The sequence below is a fragment of the Oncorhynchus clarkii genome, chromosome 12 (genome assembly GCF_045791955.1).
Source record: "Oncorhynchus clarkii lewisi isolate Uvic-CL-2024 chromosome 12, UVic_Ocla_1.0, whole genome shotgun sequence".
NCBI lineage: Eukaryota > Metazoa > Chordata > Actinopteri > Salmoniformes > Salmonidae > Oncorhynchus > Oncorhynchus clarkii.
This window is the reverse complement of record NC_092158.1, coordinates 55,774,867-55,796,569: the sequence shown is the minus strand read 5'-3', so window position 1 is coordinate 55,796,569 and position 21,703 is coordinate 55,774,867. Positions and strand designations below refer to the sequence as shown.

Here is a 21,703-nt window from a genome sequence, read left to right as displayed (position 1 = left end):
AGCTAAAACTGGTAAACAGTGATGATTGGATGATTGGATGATTCTTTTTAAGTCTAATACTGCTGGTAATGGAATCGCCAGTGACTAGGGTTTTCAATTTGTCAGAGCTAATGGTGGGAGGCTTCGGGTGTCTCAGACCCCGTAACGGGTGGAGAAACCTGAGAAGGCTCGGCCTCAGACTCATTACTTCATGGGGAGAACCGGTTGGAAGTTTATGTCGGCTGAATGAGCGACACCGGTTGAGCATTCCTACAGCATTTCCTTCCAGAAGCCATGAGAAAATTGTCCAGCTGAGGGTACTGTGCTAAGGGATTTATAATACTATCTGTACTTATTGGTGACACAGACGCAGTTTCATCCTTTCCAACACTTAAATGACCCTTGCCTAACGATTGCGTCTGAAGCTGGGCTTGCAGCAAGGTTATCCTCACCATAAGGCGATCGTTTTCCTGTATATTATGAGTACAGCTACTACAATTGGAAGGCATAATGTTTGGGCACAAAGGCACTTACAGGGTATTTCACAAATCCCAAATACATTTGAGAAGGGAGAGACTCTTCTTTAAAAAACTATAGAATGGAAGGAGGGGGATTCTTCACTCCGTCGACCATGCGGGTCAGTCGGTGTGCACAAACCACTTGATCAATTTCATCACCAGTCAAAAGTTTGGACACACCTACTCACTCAAGGGCTTTGCAGCCAGTCAACGGTGTGTTAAAAGGTGGATTTGGGGGTTTTCATTGCCACAGATATAAATGGTATGGTTCAAGTGTAAAGTAAACTACATTATTGTGGTTGCGGCAGAAATGCTTTTGGGACTCCAGGAGTTTACATCGGAAGACTTGCAAAGGGTACGGCACCATAAGAATGCTCGCCCTCCCAGGCTCTCCAGATCTGTTTAACTTTTTTTTAAACAGAAAAGTAGTTTGATTTAGTTTATTTATTTACACACACACACACACAGGCTCCGTTTTCATCCTGTTTTCATCCCTCACAGTAGGTGGCGGCATGCACACTAAAATTGTGCGAACGCCAATATACCATAGAATAAGGAAAAGAAGCGGCGGCAGCAGAAGACTCGATCCATGGTGGAAATCCCATCGTTTCAACCGTTAACTCGGGAGAAGCCGAGTTAAAATGGTTGATATTCGACCGGAGAAGCATCCTCAAACTCACTTTAACGTCGTCAACGTCGCTCTTGCAATGTAGGTTCTTTGTTTTTCCGTGGGGCAATGTTGATAACGCGAACTTGGCTACTCAGCTAGCTTGCTAGCTAACCTGGATTGTTTTGACTCTCGAGGGGCTAGCTAGCTAGCACCTAGCATTACCTATTTAGCTGGCTGGTTAGCGACACAATACATGCAGTTCTGCGATAAGGCGTAGTTAGCTAGCAATGTATCTATCCAGCTGTTGCTAGATTAATTTAAATCGTGAGCAGCTGTTGATCTCGTGCTTTATTTTTTTTAGCTAGCTAAACTATGCATGGTGGTCGTTTCCATTATTAAAAACATCAGGTAACGTTATTGCTAACGTTACATTGATATAGGCGGGTCATCAATGCAGTTTTTCACCCGTCCCTACTCTGCTCATCTGCGTTTGCTAACATTCGTGATGCATAGCTAGTTAGCTAAACCACTGACTTTTAGCATATTGTCTCGTTTTACGACCCTCTAAATGTACGTAGTTGTAGTTTGGTACATTTTGGAATATGAGATTGAGAGTATGTGACAATTCATCACCCTTCTTGCAGGGCACAACTAATTACGGTTAGCTAGCCGCTGCCAACGTTGGTTTGGCGAGGTTATTAAAGTTCATGTCATGAACGCTTGGAGCCCAACGAACCGTTAATATAGTGTAACTAGCTCGATGTCGGGCTAGACTTGAATAGCTGTGCTAACTTAACCCTCAACATAACGTAATCCGGTGCCTGTATAACCATAGTTCACACCATTTCGGTTATGTAATCATAATGCGAATTGGTCTTGTTAGCTAACGTTACGTTTCCAGTCATCATGGGCATTGCAGATGGATGTGAATTACAAAGTGTTGTACAGTGGACCTGTATGTTTCATAATTGCATGTTCAAAGGGCCATCTGAAAATGAGGGCCAGGGGGATGGGATCTCAGAGCTCGTATGAATCAGTTCTATATGTAATTCAATGGATGGGATATCCACTCCGTCAGTGTCTGCCTGCAAATGGAGGACTGCACAGCCTCTCTCAGACCCATAGCAGGAAATTACTCTAAATCAAAAGTATCCTCGCTGTCAAGAGGGGAGAAAACACATTTTTAACTTTGGGCTTGCAAAAGACTAAGACTGGCTCTTACTTCATAAACCACTGGGGCCTGCTTGAGTTCAGATTTCGTGTGTCCCACCCTCATCAAAGTGTCCCATCCCTCTTATAGGGTGTCCACCTACTCTGCCAAGAGTGGGTGAAAACACACATTGGTGATAACATTTCACCTTATGTTATAAAATACATTTTACCAAGACATGATTATTCGTGTTCTGAATCGTTCAGTGGGGTCTCTAACATTTCGTTAACATTCCTTCCAAGAAGTTGGATTTCATAACCAAATCCATCCGACAAGCTCCGACGTAGCAGTGCAGGTTTCTCCTAACAACTTTTGAGTATTTTACATTTTGTGGTCATCGTCTTCAAAGCAAAATTACCATGACGAGCTGTATTAAATGTAAAAGGTTTTGGAAAAGAAAAAGCTTGGTATACGCCAGTGGAGGCTGCTGATGGGAGGACGGCTGGAACGTAGCGAATGGAATGGCATCAAATCCATAAAACCATGTGTTTGATGTTGAGACCATTCCACTTATTCCTTTTCATCCATTACCAAGTGCCCGTCTTCTCAAATTAAGGTGCTACTAACCTGTTTTATGTGCTCTGTTGACATTTCAGAGATATGCTTGTTTTTGTGAGAAATCTTTAAAAATGACATTTTTATTAATTATTGCGCAGAATCCAGCCTAGCTGGTGTGATTTATTTAATATTTTCCACTTTTTCTCTGGCCTCTTGATTTAGTCACCCTAATTCCGTCTATCCTACAAGGGTAAAATCACCAATCATTTTTGAACGGATTATGATAGAGACATGAGGTTAGAACCTTTGGTTTTCTTTATAGGATTATCTACACAATTAACATTTTACCCATTGGTCAAAAGCTGCATTTTTGATTGGGCGCTAGTTATTAGCATGTTTTTCATGTGGTAGGTTACATATAACCAACCTGTCTTACAGATCATGTGAAAGGGCAAAGGCAAGCATCATGACCATACACCACTTAACTAACTCATCAATATGACATGAACGCTTACAGTATTTCAGGTCGATGCATGTACAAGTTGGGATGCTTCGCTGTGTGGCAAATAGATACAATTCCACTCTTAAACTAGCAATGTGTTGTTTTTTTTACTGGCAGCTAATTACTTTTACTACGTCTTCGATCGGAATACGTTTTTGCCCTAGAAATACCGATCCAGAGATCATTTTATTGCTATTTTGCATGTCTAACTCTTTTACCATGTAACTGTTACTGGACGTCTGTTTCCATTATCTCTATTTCCATTATGAAATATTGCATCAAATGATATAGGGATGTTAATGGGTATCCATTAATCGGTTAGCTGCCGAAAATACATTTGACCAGTCATGCTGTCGTTCTATAGGTTAATTTGCATAATGTAGTGGAATTAAGTTAAGCGGAATAGCCTATCACCTGTCAGACAGCGCAAGAGCACCTCCGAAAGCTGCTACTGGAGTGAAACGTGCTTTTATAAGCCCAGTCGTTGCGCATGGATGCAATAAAGAGGTCAGTGGAGCGCAAACAGTAGGGAATAGATGGATGCGGTATTTTATTTTTATTTAACTAGGCAAGTCAGTTAAGAACAAATTCTTATTTACAATGACAGATTGGCTCACATTCAACCAATTTGATCTAACAAAGTGAATATTTGTCAAATCCGTCATGATTGATGTATTGTAATAGGCCCACAGTGTGGTTAATAAAGTTCGATTTCGAAATATATTTGGCTGTTTTCAATGCATAACGTTTAGAAGTTGTCCATTTTCAGGTTTAGAAGAAGTGACTGCTAAATGCCGTTCGTATAAGCTGGTAGTAGAGTTAGCATACAGAAATCGGTGGTGTGGTAGTCAGTCATTTTTAACTGTAATGCAGTTGATTGATGACGATAACATCAACTTTTATTGTGGTTGACATTCATACAAGCATTATACTTAAAGCACGAGTGGGTGTGGTATATTGGCCATAAACTACAAACCCATGACGTGCCTTATAGCTATTATAAACCGGTTACGTTTATTAAAACAGTAAAAGCAAATGTTTCATCATACCTGTGGTATACAGTCTGGCTGAAAGCTGTGGTATATCAATCAGAATTCAGGGCTCGAACCACCCAGGTTATAATCCTATTTTTTACCTCAACATATACTGAACAAAAATATAAACACAACAATTTCAAAAATTTTACTGAGTTACAGTTCATATAAGGAAGTCAGTCAATTGAAATGAATTTGTTAGGCCCTAATCTATGGATTTCACATGACTGGGCAAGGGGTGTAGCCATGTGTGGGTCTGGGAGGGAATAGGTCCACCCACTGGAGAGCAAGGCCCAGCCAATCGGAATAAGTTTTTCCCCACAAAAGGGCTTTATTACAAACAGAAATACTCATCAGCACCCCCTCAGACGATGCCGCAGATGAAGAAGCCAGATGTGAAGGTCCTGGGATGGCGTGGTAACACGTGATCTGCGGTTGTGAGGCCGGTTGGCTGTACTGCCAAATTCTCTAAAATGACGGTGGTTTATGGTAGAGAGATTAACATAAAATTCTCTGGCAACAGCTCTGGTGGACATTCCTACAGTCAGCATGCCAATTGCACACTCCCTCAACTTGAGACATCTGTGGTGACTGCACATTTTAGTGGCCTTTTGTCCCCATCAGAAGGTGCACCTGGGTAATCATGCTGTTTAATCTGCTTCTTGATATGCCACGCCTGTCATGTGTATGGATTATCTTGGCAAAGGAGAAATGCTCACTAACAGGGATATAAACAAAATTGTGCTCCAAATTTGAGAGAAATAAGCTTTTTGTGCATATCGAACATTTCTGGGATCTTTTATTTCAGCTCATGGGAGCAATACTTTACATGTTGCATTTTATATTTTTGTTCAGTATAGTTTGAAATACACAAACAATAGCCAAAATTAGGCAAATTTTGTCAGGAGGGCAGCGAGGACACTCGTGATCTTTCCCCCACGGAATCTTTTTCCCATGTGTTTCCATGGTATTTCCATTGTTTTGGTTGAGTTCCATTGACCTCTTTGCCTAATCTATTGCGCAACAAATAACAATTCTAAATGCAACGTTGTGTTAACTGTTTTTATGGCCACAATTTTAAATAGTTATCAGTCTTGCCATAGATTTTCCAGTAGATTTAAGTCAAAACTGTAACTTGGCCTCTCAGGAACATTCACTGTCTTCTTGGTAAGCAACTCCAGTGTAGATTTGTCCTTGTGTTTTAGGTTATTGTCCTGCTGAAAGGTAAATTAATTTCCCAGTGTCTGGTGGAAAGCAGACTGAACCAGGTTCTCCTCTAGGATTTTGCCAGTGGTTAGCTCTATTCTGTATCTTTTTTTTTATCCTGAAAAAATCCACAGTCCTGAATGATTGCAAGGATACCCATAACATGGTACAGCCACCACTAGCTTGAAAATTATGGAGCGTGGTACTCTGTAATGTGTTCGGAGCTAATCCAATACAACATCACTTTTTTTCAGTACAAAAAGTGAATTGCTTTGCCACATTTTTAGCATTTTTACTTTAGTTCCTTGTTGCAAACAGAATGCATGTTTGGAATATTTTTATTCTGTTTAAGTGTTCTTCTTTTCACTCTGTTATTAAGGTTAGTATTGTGGACTAACTACAATGCTGTTGCTGCATCCTCAGTTTTCTCCTATCACAGCCATTAAACTCTGTAACTGTTTTAAAGTCACCAATGACCTCATGGGGAAATCCCTGAGCACTTTCCTTCCTCTCCGTCAACTGAGTTAGAAAGGAAGCCTGTATCTTTAGTGACGACTGGGTGTATTGATACACCATCCAAAGTGTAATGAATAACTTCACCATACACAAAGGGATATTCAATGTCTGCTTGGATTGTGAGGCATTGGAAAACCTCCCTGGTCTTTGTGGTTAAATCTGTGTTTGAAATTCACTGCTCAACTGAGGAACCTTACAGATATTTTTATGTGGAGATGTAGTCATTCAAAAATTATGTTAAACACTTATTGCACACAGTGAGTCCATGCAGATATTTATTTTATTTAACCTTTATTTAACTAGTTAAGCCAGTTACAAACACATTCTTATTTACAATGACGGCCTACCCCGGACAATGCTGGGCCAATTATAAGCCGCTCTATGGGACTCCCAATCAAAGCCGGTTGTGATACAGCCTGAAATCGAACTAGGGTCTGTAGTGACACCTCTGTGCCTTAGACTGCTGTGCCACTTGGGAGCCCATGTGACTTGGCAAAGTTTTACTCCTGAACTTATTTTATGCTTGCCATAACAAAGGGGTTGAATACTTATTGACTCAAGACATTTCAGCTTTTCATTGTTTTATTAATTTGTAAAAGCAAATCAAAGCATCCTTCCACTTTGACATTATGCCGGGATGGCAGGTAGCCTAGTGGTTAGAGCGTTGGACTAGTAACCGAAAGGTTGCAAGATCAAATCCCTGAGCTGACAAGGTAAAAATCTGTCATTCCACCCCTGAACAAGGCAGTAAACCCACTGTTCCTAGGCCGTCATTGAAAATAATATTTTATTTTAGTATATGTTCTTAGCTGACTTGCCTAGTTAAATTGTGTGTTGGCCAGTGACTCTACATTTAATCAATTTTAAATTCAGGCTGTAACACAACAAAATGTGGGAGAAGTCAAGTGTGAGTACTTTCTGAAGACACCGTATATTAGCAGGCTATATGTAAAGGCCACATTAAATTGAGAATAGTCTGATGGGTGAGAATATTATCAAGTGCTTGTCAAATTCTAAATCAGAGATTGAAGAAGTGTGTGCAGCCTGCGCAAAGAAACAGCAGATCGCATGGATTTCATGCAACTTTTTTTCAAATCCTCATTTCTTGTTCATGCAGCCTTAGCCTAAATGTATTGATTTATAATAGATTCTAAGGTTTGTATCACAACCAAAGTTGCATAAATAACACTAAATCGTTTGGGGGAAAATATCAATTGTTTTCTTACTAGAAATCTTGTCTGCTAAATGAACTAGTGTAGCCCACAGCTGTATGGCATAGCCAGATCAGGGCCTAACAATGAAGACCCAGAATATGCTATTATGTTCTTCTGAAACAGGCTACATTTTCTTCATATCATGTTTGTGTGCATTTTACATATACTGTACTATTCACTGCATTTGATACATTCAACAACATGATAAGAAATATTCCTTAAAATGTGAGACAAATAAATGGGTTGAGTGAGAGGACTAACTGGTGTCTCCAAGTGTGCACAGTTCCTACGTAATTTCAATGCACATTTCACTTCAAGACGAGTCTTCAACTATACAGTGCTTTTTTTTTTAGCTCTCCTTAGCTGTGCCGTTAAGGAACTAGAGTAATCACACTTTTAGTTGTTTTGTTTGGAACGCAGCCCTGCATCCCCGCCATCAAACAATTACTGTTGTTTACACAATCAAAAAATGTGGCCATTTTAAATCGCTTTCTGAGTCACTTATGCATCATTTGAAAGCTTGTTCTATTTTCAACATGACTAGCTAAGTTATAAAATGCGATCTTACGGAGTTAGACTTTCACAAGTCTATTCAGAGAAACGGGATTGTAATTTGTGCATTCAGGTGTGTGTTCTGTTGTGAATTTTCATCACACTAGACAAACCGGGCTCATTTTGTTCAAAACAACCCAGGGTATGACGCCATGTCATCTTGTAAATGTACATCAAAAACATTGACACTATATGACATGCGTTTTATGATATGAAAATGTGAAGTACACATTTGGACTCTCGGGTGTTTGGCTGCTTGTATGACATCAAAGCGATATTTATTATAATCAAAATACGTAGTCCTCTTAATTTACAGCATTTCCCTAACTCGGGACAACAAAAAGTGACGAAGTTGCCCCATTAGCAGGAACGATGGGGGCAACTTCTTGTCGCGTGCGGTGCTCATGTTCAGCACGGCTATCCGTTTTTAGCATATTACTGTACAGCCACCGCGTTCCAATTACACAACTGTAACCAGTATCACTTTCATTGATTGGTATGGATATTGACCTTTATATTAGGGCTGGGAATTGCCAGGGACCTCACGGTACAATATTATCACGATGCGCCGATACGATATGTATTCCGATTCTCACTTCTTTATGTATTGCAATTTGATATTACAATTACATTTTGCTCACTATGTCTGCTGCAGTGAGATGAGAGAGCATGAGAAAACTAGTTATGATCAGTCATGGAAATTAAAAGCACTGAAAACATGTTGACTCACTACTTAAAAAGGAGAACAAGCTATAGGATGAAAAATACCAGCGTTTTGTCGCAGGTACAGCCCATTTGGCACTAGCTAACGCTATGTAGCAACAACAAAAAATGTCAAAGTATCTATATAATATAGTCCAAAAATAATATCACTTAGTGTATCGATTCCCCCTTCCCATCATTATTGTATATAATCTAGTGTATATTCTTGTGTATTTATTTTATTGTCATGTACTTTTTTATTTCTCGTGTATTTATTTTATGACTGATTTGATTTAACCTATGAAGCTCTGAAAAAACAGCTAGTTGCATAAAAAAAATGTATATTTTGCCAGTTTTCTTTGTCTGCGTGCTATCATTTTATAGCACCTCAGGCTCACTTTTTGCTCCCTCTCTTCTCCCTATCTTTCCGTCCCCTTGTCCAGTCATATTAGTGTGTATCTTGCCGCGTCGGAGCCATGTTGGTGAAAGACAAGCTGGAGGCGGTGCTGAACGTGGGGCTGCGTGTTCCCAGCATCATGCTGCTGGAGGTACTTTACCGCTGGGATGTCAGCTCCTTCTTCCAGAAGATCCAGAGAAGCAGTCTCAACAACAACCCCCTCTTTCAGTACAAGTACCTGGCTCTCTACCTGCACTATGTTGGTCAGTACCACCCCGCTCCAGTGCTGCCCTTTGAGTGGTCATTTATAGCATTTGTACTTTTCAACAGTATATTTTGACAAAAGCACCCATCCACTTCTGAAAAATGTGAAAATTAATTTTTAAAAGCTGGCGTTTCTTTCTATATTAGCCCATATAACATTTAAAGTCGCCTCTTCATTGTTGACGTTGAGACTGGTGTTTTGCGGGTACTATTTAATGAAGCTGCCAGTTGAGGACTTGTTTCTCAAACTATACACACTAATGTACTTGTCTTCTTGCTCAGTTGTGCACCGGGGCCTCCCACTCCTCTTTCTGTTCTGGTTAGAGCCAGATTGCGCTGTTCTGTGAAGAGAGTAGTTCACAGCGCTGTACGTGATCTTCAGTTTCTTGAAGGCCAGTTTTATTGCTTCTTTAATCAGAACAACTGTTTTCAGCTGTGCTAATATAATTGCAAAAGGGTTTTTTAATGATCAATTTGCCTTTTAAATTGATTAGCTAACAATTTGCCATTGGAGCACAGGAGTGATGGTGGATTGTAATGGGCCTCTGTACGCCTATGTAGATATTCCATAAAAAAAGGTTTCCACATACAATAGTCATTGACAACATTAACAATGTCTACACTGTATTTCTGATCAATTTGATGTTATTTTAAAGGACAAAAACAAGGACAAGGGCTAACACGCCCACTCCTCTAAAGCTCTCTCCACCATCCTGCGCACAGACTATGTGTGTGTGTGTGTGTGTGTGTGTGTGTGTGTGTGTGTGTGTGTGTGTGTGTGTGTGTGTGTGTGTGTGTGTGTGTGTGTGTGTGTGTGTGTGTGTGTGTGTGTGTGTGTGTGTGTGTGTGTGTGTGTGTGTGTGTGTGTGTGTGTGTGTGTGTGTGTGTGTGTGTGTGTGGGGAGATATTTTGTTTTACCCTTCCATCTTTCCTGTAATCGGAGTAAACTAATTTACAACATCCCTTAGTCTTCTGCTTCCAGTTTATCCGTACTATGTACATTTTACAATAGTTATCTGTTTGTTTGTTTTTAGTCCCATCCATCAGCTCCACTCAACCACTCCCATCTCTGAACACCATCTATTTGCCATATATTTTTCAACTGTGCTGTGATGTTTCACAAAAGTTCGAAACTTTTGTACATATTGTAACTTAAAGAAATATTTTTGCTAAGAGTATTATTATATTATTAATCGATTTTTAAAATCACTCAGCCATGCTATTTGCAATAAATAGCCCATATAGTCCATCTTTAATGATGTTGTAATCGTCAGATTAGTTCTGTTTGCACTTTCCGTTTTGGAGTGGCCAAGAAAAGCTAGAAATGTTGTCAGCCAATAGGTTGTTTGGGCTGTAGTGCTGCAGTATCACTCGTGTGTCCTGACCAGGAAAAACACTGCAGTCGCAGTCTGTAAAACTGGGACCCAGTTTTTCATGGTTGGGTCTCATGCATATGAATGTAATTTATGGACTATTTAAGTGATAATCGAGGGGACTATGCATTCTATGGAAAATAATATAACACGTTGTGGAAAGATGTTGTATTGTTTTCCAGAGAACACGTTGAGCCCCCGAGTTCATTATCCCGCTTATACCATAGCTATAATTTGAAATGTGTTCATTTTTGCCATCCACTGAAATAGATAGCTACAGCTGGTAACCAGACAGACTTGCTAGCTTAGCTAACCAAACCATCAGTCCTCGCTTACTATGAAAATCAAATGAAACAATTAAACATTTAATTTCAAGAGCAGCTCGAACATAGAACACGTGAGAATGAACTACAGCCATTGAATTTTACAGTGCTTTATAGGGAAATAATTAACGCGTTTGAATGCCCATTCAAGCCAATTAAAAACGAGTATTCAACAATGCCATGGTATAAATGCATATCGTTTAAGTTCAGCTAAGCATTTTTAAACCTACGACTGTCTTGAATGGCGTTGCATTTGAAATGCTTTTAGGTTTGTCGTAGATTTAGCTCAGACAGGATAAAAGCAGTGACACGAGGATAAAGTCTGACAGTTTGTAGTCAGCGTTGACTGTAAGGGTGAACATGCTTCTGCTATGTTTTGTATTTCTAATGGCACGTCAACATGGGCACAGACAGTACTTCTGATTCAGTATGTCTATGCTCGGCTTGAGAGTGGGCCTGGCCCACTAAGAGCTCAGTGAAGGCAGGGTGTTGGCTGAATGCTTGTTTCCTAATTAAAGCATGGCATGGCCTGACCTTAGACATCTGCTGCTGCAACTGTCTGCCTGCAGTCGGACACTTTTTTTTTTTTTTTAAACGTTGTCATGGTGAAGCTTTGGCTCAGACACATTTTCCTCTCCTTTGTAATTTACCTCTGCTTTTTTCCACCATCCGAGACCCAAGTATTTTAATGGCTTTTCCGTGATGCTCAAGGTGGTATAATTAACCTTGAAATGTGCACAGAAGAGGTAAAGGAAAGATTCACCCATTTTGAATGCATTCACCCATCACTCCGAGATGCACAAATACGATATAACATTCAAAATGGGTGAATCTTTCCTTTAACCAATACCATGCACGAATTGTATACTGTTTTGCACGGGGGGCTGGGGCGCTGGCCCGTGCAGGGAGTAGAAGAACGAAGTCATCCCCTCCTCCCTCAAAGAAGCCGTTCTCTTTCCAGGGGAAAGGAGTGGACGAGGCAAAGGCCATGATAACCAGCTCACAGGCCTCGACTATAATGCAGTCACTAGATATGCTAATTATCAATGGGAAGGAATTACATGTTTTTTAAATATATATATTTTTTTACTGTAATTTTTTATGATTTTGTATGTATACTGTGTGTGTACAAACTTTCCTTGACCTCACCAGTGGTCTTTTTAGTGGCTTTGCATACTTGGCTGAAGTTTGTGGGTATGACAATGAGGCTGGTATTTGCTGATGAACACACTGGGCTGCAGAGAACAGTGGACTGGACTGAACCTCAGTGTGTGTGTGTGTGTGTGTGTGTGTGTGTGTGTGTGTGTGTGTGTGTGTGTGTGTGTGTGTGTGTGTGTGTGTGTGTGTGTGTGTGTGTGTGTGTGTGTGTGTGTGTGTGTGCTGCTGATGTCTCTCTTGGAAAGAGATAGAGGGAGAGCAGGATATTCTCAAATCTTTTAACTGTATTTCTAGGTTTCAGCAAATATTTCATATCTCATGAGGCCCTATCTCATTGTATTAGCATTTTTCATCATTTTGGCTCTTGCTGTAGCCTATTGCTGTAGACTTGCTGTAGTCTTTCTCTAACTGTGTTGCTTATGGACGATTAGGGGCAGTGTATTTATACTGCCAGCACTGACGATTCTTTCACATCGGTCCACTCTTTGTCCTGTCTGCATGACTTTGCGTAGCAAATGGCTCTGGATCCATGGCTGTGGATTAACGGCTCTGTTTTATTGCTGTCTCTGCTGTTAAACAAGTCCTTCTCATCTGTGTTGTGTTGGCTTACCTAATGCAGGCCAAGGAACAGGATGTGCTCTTGTTAATACACATTGCTGCACCTGACCATGGCTGGAAGGCTTTTCTATGAGCACTATACAGATACTGTCAGGCCCATCCCTCCCCTATGGACTCATGAGTCAGTAAGCCTAGCTAGGCCAATATCACCAGGACGGCTATATTCGTTTTGTGAAATAGTTTGCCCCAGGCACAGGATACATTTTTTACTTTATTTATTTTAATGTACCTTTTTATAGTCAGACTTCATTATTTTCACTATCTGCACACAAGGCTTAATGTTCCATCAGCAGTGAGCATGTCTGGAGGAGTGGCTGGGGAGCACGTGACTTGAGTTTGTCAGGTGGGCATAGGAACCTGTGAGTTGGGTCTGTTGGGAAACTGGGCCTCTACTTTTTCTATTCAGGCCCTGTTAAGATTTTTGGCCTGTACCAACGCAGCACACGTAAGGTGACAATGACTGAGTGGTCTAAGGCTGTGTTCCTGACTGGCCGTAGCCTCCCCCCCTCGGGGGCGTGGGTTCTGAGAGTGCAACTGCGAGCAGGAGCCTCTCCAACCAAAGCACCCACACATTGTTAAACACACAGACTCATATTCACCACTGAAGGAAGGTGCTAGGCTACTAACCAAACACCAGGCTCGGTAAAGTAAGAGCTTGCACTCTTAAGATTACAGTATGGACTTCTTCTTTCAGTCAAGGTTTTATCTGGTTCTGATTGTGTTCAAGGCATGTCGTCAGCAGAGCTTCCTCTCCCGTCGTACCGCCACACTTCTCTGTTTTCTGCTTTGTGATGGTTGTGACTGAGCATCCAGACCAGAACAGAGGCTCATAGATAAGCCTATTGACAGCAGTGACGTGACGGCCTGGCCGGCTTGCAGAATATAGCTCCATCTCCTCCTCTCAGATTACGTAAGCAGCATCCGGTGGTGGCCACAGGCCGAGGAGGGAGAGAGGGAGGGTAAAACTGCCCACACAAAGCTCTAATCTCCCGTCCCCGTCACCCTGGCTGCCTGTCACAGTGAGGCTGGCTCACCCTGACTTGGCCACACACACACCACTGGCTCGGAACACTGACTCCAGTCAGGGCCCGTGGCACTTAGACTGAGAGGATCATAATAGTTTTGGTTTTCATGGGAGGTAGAATCATATCAGTATCTGTCTGTGTAGTTGTTGTCATGCCAGAATGATTCAGTCCACTGACCACACTTTCAAGCCTCAATGGCTAACTAGCCTCCTATCTCCCACTGTTGTTGTCATGCTCCCTGCTCTTTATTGATTGTTTGACCAGGTTAAGTTGCATGTTTGACATGCACACACACACACACACTGTCTGTGCGCAGGATGGTGGAGAGAGCTTTAGAGGAGTGGGCATGTTAGCTGTCTGCTAATGGAATCCCCAGGATGGATTGGCTGGGTGGATCTGTTGCACGCTGGGTCCAGGTCGGCCAATCGAGTCCCTGGCGTTTTGGTGCCTGTTGATTTGTCTGGAGGAGAATCTCAATGACATACTCCTCGTATCCTCTCCCCTCGCTGCCGCCTCAAAAGGAGGGACCTCTGACTTTTTTTCCCCCATCTAATGGATTTTGAGAAGTAGGTGAAGAGAGCGAGGACGCAAGGAGTATGCAATTGAGATTTTCCCTAGGACCGTTTTCTGCTGACTCCAATAAACCAGGCAAGCCACGCTCAACCAAGATGGCGGAGGGCAGGCGGGGTTATTGGTTTCACTGTCCTCGTGATAATAGAACTCATCTGAGATGGTTGGAATAACAGTTAAGGATTATTCAACAAGTGAATGCCAGTTAGACAGTAGTGGACGTCCGTGTTAATAAACTATTCCTTAATATGTGTGAGACCAACAGCAGCTGAAGCAGGCACATATATTTTTGTCCCTTTAAAAAAAGCTGTGTTTGTGCATTGTTCCACTTCATGGCTGTACTGTACAGACCCCTCCTTCCTTCTGTGATTCACTGTCCTGACTGTCTCTGCTCTGCTGTGTGTCAGGTTACATCCTCAGCCTGGTGCTCCTGACTCTGCCTCGTCAGCACCTGGTGAAGCTCTACCTGTACGTGCTCACTGCCCTGCTGCTCTTCGCCGGACACCAAGTCTCCAGGTGAGAGAGAGAGACACACTACAGGAACTATAGCTAAAATAATCCTTGACACGTCAACTTGTTAGCTAGGAGCTACGTGTATTCAGAAAGATCATTTAAAAGCCGTTAAGTGTTGCGATTGGAAGTTCTGTTTTGTAGTTGTTCCATAAAACTAGAGGTCGACCGATTAATCGGAATGGCCGATTAATTAGGGACGATTTCAAGTTTTCATAACAATCGGAAATCTGTATTTTTGGGCGCCGAAAAAAAACAAAGATATAATATATATATATTTTTTTATACCTTTATTTAACTAGGCAAGTCAGTTAGAACACATTCTTATTTTCAATGACTGCCTAGGAACGGTGGGTTAACTGCCTCGTTCAGGGGCAGAACGACAGATTTTCACCTTGTCAGCCCGGGGGACCCAATCTTGCAACCTTATAGTTAACGTTCCAACGCAATAACGACCTGCCTCTTTCTCGTTGCACTCCACAAGGAGACCGCCTGTTACGCGAATGCAGTAAGCCAAGGTAAGTTGCTAGCTAGCATTAAACTTATCTTATAAAAAACAATCAATCACAATCACTAGTTAACTACACATGGTTGATGATATTACTAGATATTATCTAGCGTGTCCTGCGTTGCATATAATCTGACTGAGCATACAAGTATCTAAGTATCTGACTGAGCGGTGGTAGGCAGAAGCAGGTGCGTAAACATTCATTCAAACAGCACTTTCGTGTGTTTCGCCAGCAGCTCTTCATTATGCGTCAAGCATTGCACTGTTTATGACTTCAAGCCTATCAACTCCCGAGATGAGGCTGGTGTAACCGAAGTGAAATGGCTAGCTAGTTAGCGCGCGCTAATAGCGTTTCAAACGTCACTCACTCTGAGCCTTCTAGTAGTTGTTCCCCTTGCTCTGCATGGGTAACGCTGCTTCGAGGGTGGCTGTTGTCGTAGTGTTCCTGGTTCGAGCCCAGGGAGGAGCGAGGAGAGGGACGGAAGCTATACTGTTACACTGGCAATACTAAAGTGCCTATAAGAACATCTAATAGGTAAAGGTTAATGAAATACAAATGGTATAGAGGGAAATAGTCCTGAAATTGCTATAATAACTACAACCTAAAACTTCTTACCTGGGAATATTGAAGACTCATGTTAAAAGGAACTACCAGCTTTCATATGTTCTCATGTTCTGAGCAAGGAACTGAAACGTTAGCTTTCTTACATAGCACATATTGCACTTTTACTTTCTTCTCCAACACTTTTGTTTTTGCATTATTTAAACCAAATTTAACATGTTTCATTATTTACTTGAGGGTAAATTGATTTTATTGATGTATTATATTAAGTTAAAATAAGTGTTCATTCAGTACTGTTGTAATTGTCATGATTACAAATACATTAAAAAAAAAAATCGTCCGATTAATTGGTATCGTTTTCTTTGGTCCTCCAATAATCGGTATCGGTGTTGAAAAATCATAAACGGTCGACTTCTACATAAAACAGTTACCGGTATTACAGTAGTGACTTTCTGACCATATTATGATTCTGGCTCCGGACTATTGGTGGCTTCTACTGGCCTTGATTGTGCTTTAACTCTTATTGAATTCTCTGAGGCGTGGTTCTGTGTTTTAACCAGTGAGGACAGAAGACAGCAGGTGGGACTGCAAGAGCTGAGCTCTGACTGTGTTGTCTTCGTGTTTCAGGGATTATGTCCGCAGTGAGCTGGACTCCGGGTACGAGGGACCGCTCTACCTGGAGGCGCTGTCCATGAACCGTTTCTCCACCGCCCTCATAGGTAACTAACTAAACACAGTCCCACCTTCACCACCACCCTCACAGGCAGATACAGTGCCTTCAGAAAGTATTCACACCCGTTCACTTGTTCCAGATTTTGTTGTGTTACAGAATGGATTTAAAATGGATTAAATTGAGATTGTTTGTTTTTTGTCACTGGCCTAGACACACTATATCCCATAATGTCAAAGTGGAATTATGTTTTTAGAAATGTTTACAAATGCATATGAAAAGCTGAAATGTCTTGAGTATGAGTAATCAACTCCTTTATGGCAAGGAGTTCAGAAGCCAAGTTCAGAAGTAGTTCAGAAGTAAATATTTCCTTAACAAGTCACATAGTAAGTTGCATAGAGTCACTCGTGTGCAATAATAGTGTTTAACATGATTTTTGAATGACTACCTCATCTCTACCCCACACATACAATTATCTGTAAGAACCCTTATTACAAAGATACAGGCGTCCTTCCTAACTCAGTTGCCGTAGAAGGAGGAAACCGCTCAGGGAATTCTAAACAACAAATTGACAGTGAAAAGGAAGGAAGGCTGTATAGAATAGAAATATTCCAAAACATGCATCCTGTTAGCAGCAAGGCATTAAAGTAGCATTCCAGAGGGACATCAGAGACTGTAACGTCCTTTGCTTCACTGAAACATGGCTCACTGGAGAGACTCTATCCGAAGCGGTGCAGCCAACGGGTTTCTCCACGCATCGCGCTGACAGAAACAAACATCTTTCTGGTAAGAAGAGGGGCGGGGGCGTATGCCTCATGGCCAACGTGACATGGTGTGATGAAAGAAACATACAGGAACTCAAATCCTTCTGTTCACCTGATTTAGAATTCCTCACAATCAAATGTAGACCGCATTATCTACCAAGAGAATTCTCTTTGATTATAATCACAGCCGTATATATCCCCCCCCAAGCAGACACATCGATGGCTCTGAACGAACTTTATTTAACTCTCTGCAAACTGGAAACGATTTATCCGGAGGCTGCATTCATTGTAGCTGGGGATTTTAACAAGGCTAATCTGAAAACAAGACTCCCTAAATTTTATCAGCATATCGATTGCGCAACCAGGGGTGGAAAGACCTTGGATCATTGTTACTCTAACTTCCGCGACGCATATAAGGCCCTGCCCCGCCCCCCTTTCTGAAAAGCTGACCACGACTCCATTTTGTTGATCCCTGCCTACAGACAGAAACTAAAACAAGAGGCTCCCACGCTGAGGTCTGTCCAACGCTGGTCCGACCAAGCTGACTCCACACTCCAAGACTGCTTCCATCACGTGGACTGGGAGATGTTTCGTATTGCGTCAGATAACAACATTGACGAATACGCTGATTCGGTGTGCGAGTTCATTAGAACGTGCGTTGAAGATGTCGTTCCCATAGCAACAATTTAAACATTCCCTAACCAGAAACCGTGGATTGATGGCAGCATTCGTGTGAAACTGAAAGCGCGAACCACTGCTTTTAATCAGGGCAAGGTGTCTGGTAACATGACCGAATACAAACAGTGCAGCTATTCCCTCCGCAAGGCTATCAAACAAGCTAAGCGCCAGTACAGAGACAAAGTAGAATCTCAATTCAACGGCTCAGACACAAGAGGCATGTGGCAGGGTCTACAGTCAATCACGGACTACAGGAAGAAATCCAGCCCAGTCACGGACCAGGATGTCTTGCTCCCAGGCAGACTAAATAACTTTTTTGCCCGCTTTGAGGACAATACAGTGCCACTGACACGGCCTGCAACGAAAACATGCGGTCTCTCCTTCACTGCAGCCGAGGTGAGTAAGACATTTAAACGTGTTAACCCTCGCAAGGCTGCAGGCCCAGACGGCATCCCCAGCCGCGCCCTCAGAGCATGCGCAGACCAGCTGGCCGTTGTGTTTACGGACATATTCAATCAATCCCTATACCAGTCTGCTGTTCCCACATGCTTCAAGAGGGCCACCATTGTTCCTGTTCCCAAGAAAGCTAAGGTAACTGAGCTAAACGACTACCGCCCCGTAGCACTCACATCCGTCATCATGAAGTGCTTTGAGAGACTAGTCAAGGACCATATCACCTCCACCCTACCTGACACCCTAGACCCACTCCAATTTGCTTACCGCCCAAATAGGTCCACAGACGATGCAATCTCAACCACACTGCACACTGCCCTAACCCATCTGGACAAGAGGAATACCTATGTGAGAATGCTGTTCATCGACTACAGCTCGGCATTCAACACCATAGTACCCTCCAAGCTCGTCATCAAGCTCGAGACCCTGGGTCTCGACCCCGCCCTGTGCAACTGGGTACTGGACTTCCTGACGGGCCGCCCCCAGGTGGTGAGGGTAGGCAACAACATCTCCTCCCCGCTGATCCTCAACACTGGGGCCCCACAAGGGTGCGTTCTGAGCCCTCTCCTGTACTCCCTGTTCACCCACGACTGCGTGGCCACGCACGCCTCCAACTCAATCATCAAGTTTGCGGACGACACAACAGTGGTAGGCTTGATTACCAACAACGACGAGACGGCCTACAGGGAGGAGGTGAGGGCCCTCGGAGTGTGGTGTCAGGAAAATAACCTCACACACAACGTCAACAAAACTAAGGAGATGATTGTGGACTTCAGGAAACAGCAGAGGGAACACCCCCCTATCCACATCGATGGAACAGTAGTGGAGAGGGTAGCAAGTTTTAAGTTCCTCGGCATACACATCACAGACAAACTGAATTGGTCCACTCACACAGACAGCATCGTGAAGAAGGCGCAGCAGCGCCTCTTCAACCTCAGGAGGCTGAAGAAATTCGGCTTGTCACCAAAAGCACTCACAAACTTCTACAGATGCACAATCGAGAGCATCCTGGCGGGCTGTATCACCGCCTGGTATGGCAACTGCACCGCCCTCAACCGTAAGGCTCTCCAGAGGGTAGTGAGGTCTGCACAACGCATCACCGGGGGCAAACTACCTGCCCTCCAGGACACCTACACCACCCGATGTCACAGGAAGGCCATAAAGATCATCAAGGACATCAACCACCCGAGCCACTGCCTGTTCACCCCGCTATCATCCAGAAGGCGAGGTCAGTACAGGTGCATCAAAGCTGGGACCGAGAGACTGAAAAACAGCTTCTATCTCAAGGCCATCAGACTGTTAAACAGCCACCACTAACACTGAGTGGCTGCTGCCAACACACTGACACTGACTCAACTCCAGCCACTTTAATAATGGGAATTGATGGGAAATGATGTAAATATATCACTAGCCACTTTAAACAATGCTACCTTATATAATGTTACTTACCCTACATTATTCATCTCATATGCATACGTATATACTGTACTCTATATCATCGACTGTATCCTTATGTAATACATGTATCACTAGCCACTTTAAACTATGCCACTTTGTTTACATACTCATCTCATTTGTACATACTGTACTCGATACCATCTACTGTATCTTGCCTATGCTGCTCTGTACCATCACTCATTCATATATCCTTATGTACATATTCTTTATCCCCTTACACTGTGTACAAGACAGTAGTTTTGGAATTGTTAGTTAGATTACTTGTTATTACTGCATTGTCGGAACTAGAAGCACAAGCATTTCGCTACACTCGCATTAACATCTGCTAACCATGTGTATGTGACAAATAAAATTTGATTTGATTTGATTTAATACTGCAAAAAAATGTGGCAAAGCAATTCACTTTTTGTCCTGAATACAAAGTATTATGTTTGTGGTAAATCCAATACAAGACATTACTGAGTACCACTCTCCATATTTTCAAGCATAGTGGTGGCTGCATTATGTTATGGGTATGCTTGTAATCATTAAGGACTGGGGAGTTTTTCAGGATAAAAAATAAATGGAATTAGAGCGAAGCACAGGCAAAATCCTAGAGGAGAATCTGGTTCTGCTTTTAACTAGACACTGGGAGATTAATTCAGATTTCAGCAGGACAACAATTTAAAACACAATGCCAAATCTAAACTGAAGTTGCTTACCAAGAAGACAGTGAATGTACCTGAGGGGCTGAGTTACAGTTTTGACTTAAATCTACTTGAAAATATATGACAAGCCCTGAAAATAGATGTCTAGCAATGATCAAACACCAATTTGACAGCGCTTGAAGAATTGTGAAAAATAATGGGCAAATGTTGCACAATCCAGGTGTGGAAAGCTCTTATACAATTACCCAGAAGTAATCAGCTGTAATTGCTGCCACAGGTGCTTCTACTTAGTATTAACTCAGGGGTGTGAATACTTCTGTAAATGAGATTTCTGTATTTCATATTCAATAAATTAGCTACAATTACTAAAAACATGTTTTTCACTTTGTCATTATGGGGTATTGTGTGTAGATAGGTGAGAAAATAATACATTTTATCAATTTTGAATTCAAGCTGTAAGACAACAAAATGTGGAATACTTCAATGGGTATGAGTACTTTATGAAGGCACTGTAATTAAACAGTCCCACCTTCACTACCAACCTCATAGTTAACTCACTAAACAGTCCCACTGGGCCACAGTCTCACAGGTCCCATACCAGCCTCTTTACACCCCCACACTTCTCTTACCCCACTTTCTGAGAATCTATGAGTCACTTTGTAGTCGCCCTGAAGTCTGCTTTTACTCGATAACATGGTGATTGTACACTTCATCACTCACAGTATTTTATATATATTTTCTTCCACATCCTATTTTCTTCTACATCCTTTTATCAATCCAACGCCTATCTTTGTCTCCGAGTCTGCTCTGTTTTTCTTCTCCCTGTCTGGCCATTGTTCAATTCTAACGGTCTTCTGAGTGCTCGAGCTAGTTTTATTCGCCCTAGAACCTTTTCAGACAAAGGAAAAGGCCGTGTTCCTTTGCTTCATCCTGTCAGGCAGAAGGTAGGCGGCTGAGGAGCGAGGGGAGGAGAGTTCAGGAGGTTGGCAGTGGGTGCTGTATAATCTGACGATCTGAGGTGCCGTTTGCCGCAGAGCTCCTCGCTCTCTCTCGTTGCCAAAGGTGCTTCTACAGAGTGAGAGAGGGAGTGACCACAGTCTCCCGTACAATAGGAGCGCACACAACTCAGACAGGCCTCTGTCTTTCCCCGCGCTCTTGCTGGCTCTTTCTTGCTCACTCATTGA

The 21,703-nt window shown here is 42.3% G+C and overlaps 1 protein-coding gene across 1 annotated transcript in view; it reads left to right on the top strand.

Moving 5' to 3' along the window:
• The first annotated feature begins 1,029 nt into the window (after positions 1-1,029).
• Positions 1,030-21,703, top strand: part of LOC139420830 (RING finger protein 145-like) — a 29,134-nt gene continuing 8,460 nt past the window's right edge. The window contains exons 1-4 of the mRNA XM_071171169.1: positions 1,030-1,206; positions 8,985-9,201; positions 14,677-14,785; positions 16,477-16,568. Coding sequence (XP_071027270.1) covers positions 9,018-9,201; positions 14,677-14,785; positions 16,477-16,568 — 385 coding nt within the window. The 5' untranslated portion in view covers positions 1,030-1,206; positions 8,985-9,017. The remainder of the gene's footprint in view (positions 1,207-8,984; positions 9,202-14,676; positions 14,786-16,476; positions 16,569-21,703) is intronic.